The sequence below is a fragment of the Chiloscyllium plagiosum genome, unplaced genomic scaffold (assembly GCF_037043375.1).
Source record: "Chiloscyllium plagiosum isolate Xiang-an unplaced genomic scaffold, Cpla_swu_hap1 HiC_scaffold_40, whole genome shotgun sequence".
NCBI lineage: Eukaryota > Metazoa > Chordata > Chondrichthyes > Orectolobiformes > Hemiscylliidae > Chiloscyllium > Chiloscyllium plagiosum.
Window position 1 is genome coordinate 17848321 of NW_028270178.1, and position 4702 is coordinate 17853022.

Sequence of the window (4702 nt, forward strand, 5' to 3'; positions counted from 1 at the left end):
CTCTCATTAGTTGAGATTACTTTGAGATTCACTTTGCTGCAGACAAGTGACGGGTTTGAAATGGTAAGGCATTCTTGGTAACCTCAGCTGGAAAGAGCAATGAATTGATGTGAGAGCGGAGGGTCTGGGTTTATTAGAGTGGAATACTTCACCTTCAATGTCAAGGTGGTTTGAATGGTGACCACACACTGATACAATTTCCGCTTATTTTATTTCATTGACATTAATCATTTACATAATATCATTCATGAAAAATAGTGTATAACTCAACGGTTTCCATTCTGTCTTGAGGTATACAGTTTACAATTACAGAACGTAAAATGCAAGGGATTTGTTTCTCCTCATCAGAACTTTCGCAGGCAGAAGAATGAAAAGGATGCAGAGATAAGATTTTCTTTTTATCACTTTTCCTTTCGATTGAGCAATATCAGAAAAAATGAACAAGGGAATGCTAACATTTCCTTCAGTTCTTCCCTAAATTTCCTTTGTGTGGCTGTATAAATACACACGTTTGTGCATGAACTCAAATACATGAGCATGTAGCCCGTTTCAGTGGCAATGTAGGCAGGAGCTGCATAATCACCCCGATAATGTGCAGTGTTTGTCATCCTCGTAGATAAAAAGCTCACAGCTGCTGTCAGCCAAAGGAGAATAAAACTCCCTGATATAGTGAAGAGTAAAATAATGGACCTTCTTCGACTTTCCATCTCTGGGTCTCTTTGACTCTTATGAATGCTTCCACGGACAGCTCTGCGAGATCTATTGGCGATGACAATACGCCTGATGGTCAAGCAGTTAAATGTGAATAGCAAAGGAAATGGAAGCCAAAGAACTAATATACTTTGTAACCAGGAGAATGCTGTACCCAACGGCGAAGTGAAGAAGTTCAATTTTGTGCGGCAACCCCACTGTAACTGATCAATTACTTGTTCAGGTTCATATGCAAACAAATAGGGTATGTTCTCCAGACAAACCAGGGCAGTGGTGATCATTATAACTGCACCCGCTATCCTCACTCTGCAATACTTTGTTTTCAGCCTCTCACAACATATAAATACATATCGATCAAATGTGAACATGACCGTGAACCACACTGACATGTACAGGGTGACTGAGCTCATGTAATTAAGTAACTTACACACTCCAGTGTAGAAAAAGAACGAATGTGTAAAGTGATAACTGAAGATTCGAAACACAGTTATGTTGAAGATCATGACCAGAAAAGCTGCTGTTGCCATGGCCATCATGTAAGCAGAGGTACAAGTGGAAAGGCCGCAGTTTCCCTTGGAGAGAATGATCATTGTCGCCAAGTTTGCTGTAAGCCAATTTAATCAAAGTGAAAAAACAGAATCATTCAGAAAAAGAAGTTCTACAAACTTTGTGGTGAAATTCTGAAAAGTTTGCTACTCAGAAAATTGTGCAATGCTATTTTTCATTAACTGTGTCAGAGTAATGGAAAGTGCATTATGGGATAACAAATCATTGAATACTCAGAATGGAGAGACTGATACGTTGGCTTGTTTCCAACATCATCCAGTGAATTGCTTTCAACTATTTCAAAGTGAATGGTAGGAGTTGTCCTCTCATAGGTTAGGTTACTTTCAGATATGTGAACTGACAGCCAAATGAAATCACCGCAGGAACATTAAAATGCTTAGTGCCTCGGAAAATTGAGCCCAATGGTTCCTAAAAACGACTCTTTGAATCAGCAGGGCAATATTAGACACAAGGTATATCGCTCAAACAAAAGACTAAACAATTTGTTAACAATGTATTAACTAAAGCAGAGCAATTTTAAGCAGCAAAGTAATCGATCTAATGGCGAAGTTTTAACACCAATCCTAATTAGAGCCAGTAGTCTGGTACCAAGAGAAAAAGACCAACAGGCAAATTGAAGACCAAATGAATAAGAGAAATACATTAATTATGATTTACTGGTCATGTCGCTTTAGCAGTTTCGACAATCTGCATCACCACTGACACAACAGATTGCAGATTTCTTGGTTTCAAATGACTCTGACGCATGCAGAAAACTTACTGCCGGCTCTATAGAATATTCATTTGATTCTTATATCCGAGATTGCATACTCTGAAATTTAAATATGTTGGTAATAAGAGGATAATCAAGGAGCAAACAGAACTTTGTGCTGTATCTTTAAAATGCACAATCGTTCTGTTCCAAATGCAGCCCAAAGACTATTTCATGCTCTGGGCCCTACTTCAATAACAAGAAAGCAGAGATTATGAAAATACAATCTCATGTGTTCGGATCAAATGTATATTCTTTGAAGCCTGCTGTAGGAAGGCTCAAAAGGAATTTACAGGGATGCTGCTAAGGTTTCAGAGTTTGAGCTATAGAGAGAGGATTAATAGAATAGGACTATTTTCCCTGGGGCATCACAGGTTGAGGGTGATATTATAGAAGTCAATGAAATCCTGAGGGCTATAGATCGTGTAAATACCCAAGGCCATTTCCCCATGGCGGTGGTGGGGAACGTATCCAAAAGGTATGGGCTTAGGGTGAGAGGGAAAAAAAATGGGACTCAAGGGACAACTGCTTCACACAGAGGGTGTTACATGTACGTCATGAGCTGCGATGTGAAGTGGTTGTGGTTGGACCAATTTTAACTTTAACTGGCATCAGGATGTGCATGTAAATAGGAAGGTTGGGAGGGGATATGGTCCAATGTGGGCAAATAGGACCAAATTGATTTAGAATATCTGGTCAGCATGGATGACTCAGGCAGAAGCTTTCGTTCCATGCTGTCCAGTTCTATGCTTCCGTGAGTAGGTGGCGAATGTTTTGGCAGTTATAAGTACGAAGAGGTGAATTTCTATGGAAATAAAAAAAAACGCCTGATTTGAGAGAGACCTCTTTTGTCAACATGATGGAGCTAGTCTTTGATAAGATGTTGTCAATTGCAAATTGAAACACTATCAGGGAATATAAAATATGCAAAATGCCAACTATCAAAGTTAAGTTTCACTTTACCTTTCCAAATTGTAGTATCAATAGATCCTTGAACGCTACGGATTTTGAATATACCTCCCTAGAACCCTTGCTTTATCTCCTATAAATGATGTATTAATTTGATTGCACGACATAACCACGACATTCTTCCAAAGACCATCAAAAACAAATGCATCCATTCCATCTCTCTCACGCTATGTAGCCGGCTCTCATGAACTACATAGTTATCTATTCAGTTCTCGAATTAAAACAGGCAGCGAAGAGCCATACACATTTTAACAATGATGAAGAGGAAGTTGGGTGGATGCATCACTGACATTGGCGGGATATGTTGACCAAGTGATTTGCAAGTTACCTCAGTTAATTGGTACGGGCACGGAGATCAAGTGCAAGCAGCTTACATTCAACGTGTGTCAGGCATTACGTCTGCCTCAGCTGGACTATTGCGTTCACTGAGACCTAATGTCCATTCAGAAGGGTGTGAAGCTACTGAGGAGATTAGATCTTAGAAAATAAGAAGGAGGAGCGCGGGGAGGCCATTCAGCCCTTCGATCCTGTTCAAGAATTTGATATCAACGTGGCTGATTTCAGCTCGGTTTCACTTTGTAGCCTACTGTCCACAGCCCTGCAGCACATTCCTCATTACAAAATTTTCGATCCCATTCTTAAATTTATTTATTATGCCTGCATCTATCATAAAATGTGATTGTGAATTACACAGATTCACGGCTCTTTGAGGGAAGTAAGCCCTTCTCATCTCTGTTTTAAATCTGCTTCCCTTCAGTTTAAAAAGGCAAACTGTCTTCTCGAATGTGCCAGAGAGAAAATATCCAGTCGACATCTATTCTGCTGATTCTGTTTAGCTTCCGATATACCCCAGTTAGTTCTCTCCACAATCTCCTAAATTCCGGAGAGTTTTGCCTGAAAGTGTTCAGTTTCTCTTCTGAAGAAAAAAAACAGGAGTGGCTCTAATACAAGTACACATCTTCTCAAGTAAGAGGCGTGAAATGTCAAGCAGTGCTCTATGTGCAGACTCTCTAATGCCTTGCCTATTTTCAGCGTGACTTCCCTATATTATGCTTCATTCGTTTCGCAATCAGTGATACTTTTCCATTTGATTTATTGACTTCCTGCTCTAACTACAAAATGGAGGTCACCAATTCATTGAAGAATGCAATCCAATTTGAACTATTGCATCACCTCCTCCTGCCCCTATTTCCTGCGTGTCTCTGCGATCTTCACTGACCACAGTGTTAGAAAATGTCAAAAGTATAGCAGTGTGTTAGACATCCCTTTCTGCGCTGTGACAATTCAATGATTTGGTGAAACAATAGAATATTACTGACTTACCCGGAATGCCGAAGGCTGCTAGAATCGGATAGTAAATTATCTTTACCTGGACAATGTTTGGCTGCACCATTCTCTGAAGAATGTTGGAAATCGATGGCTTTATTGGAACGCTTTTGAGGGCAGTTAATAAACCTTATTTATAGCGCAATATGTCCCTCGTTGAAAAACAAACGTGATGCAACGTTGTCAGAATAACGTTCACTGAAGAGACTTTTTGCCACTCCATTTCACTCATGCGTCCATGAGGAGATGACACAGCTGAATAACAGATGCACCTTTCACCAATGTGTTATAATTGGAAGAGCATCACAGACCGAAAGAGATTGGCACACCCCACCACAGGAATGGGAATTAGTCATTGTTCTCTGTCATTTTCTTAGC

General features: G+C 40.0%; 1 protein-coding gene across 1 annotated transcript; it reads right to left on the reverse strand.

Annotated features, from left to right (window-relative positions):
• Positions 1 to 401: 401 nt before the first annotated feature.
• LOC148138362 (putative G protein-coupled receptor 139) lies at positions 402 to 4391 on the reverse strand. Its single transcript, XM_087981652.1, has 2 exons — positions 4322 to 4391; positions 402 to 1315 (listed from the first exon to the last, which is right to left on the reverse strand). Exons 1-2 carry the CDS (start codon positions 4389 to 4391, stop codon positions 402 to 404), a joined length of 984 nt encoding a protein of 327 aa, XP_087837778.1.
• Between the last annotated feature and the right edge of the window lie 311 nt (positions 4392 to 4702).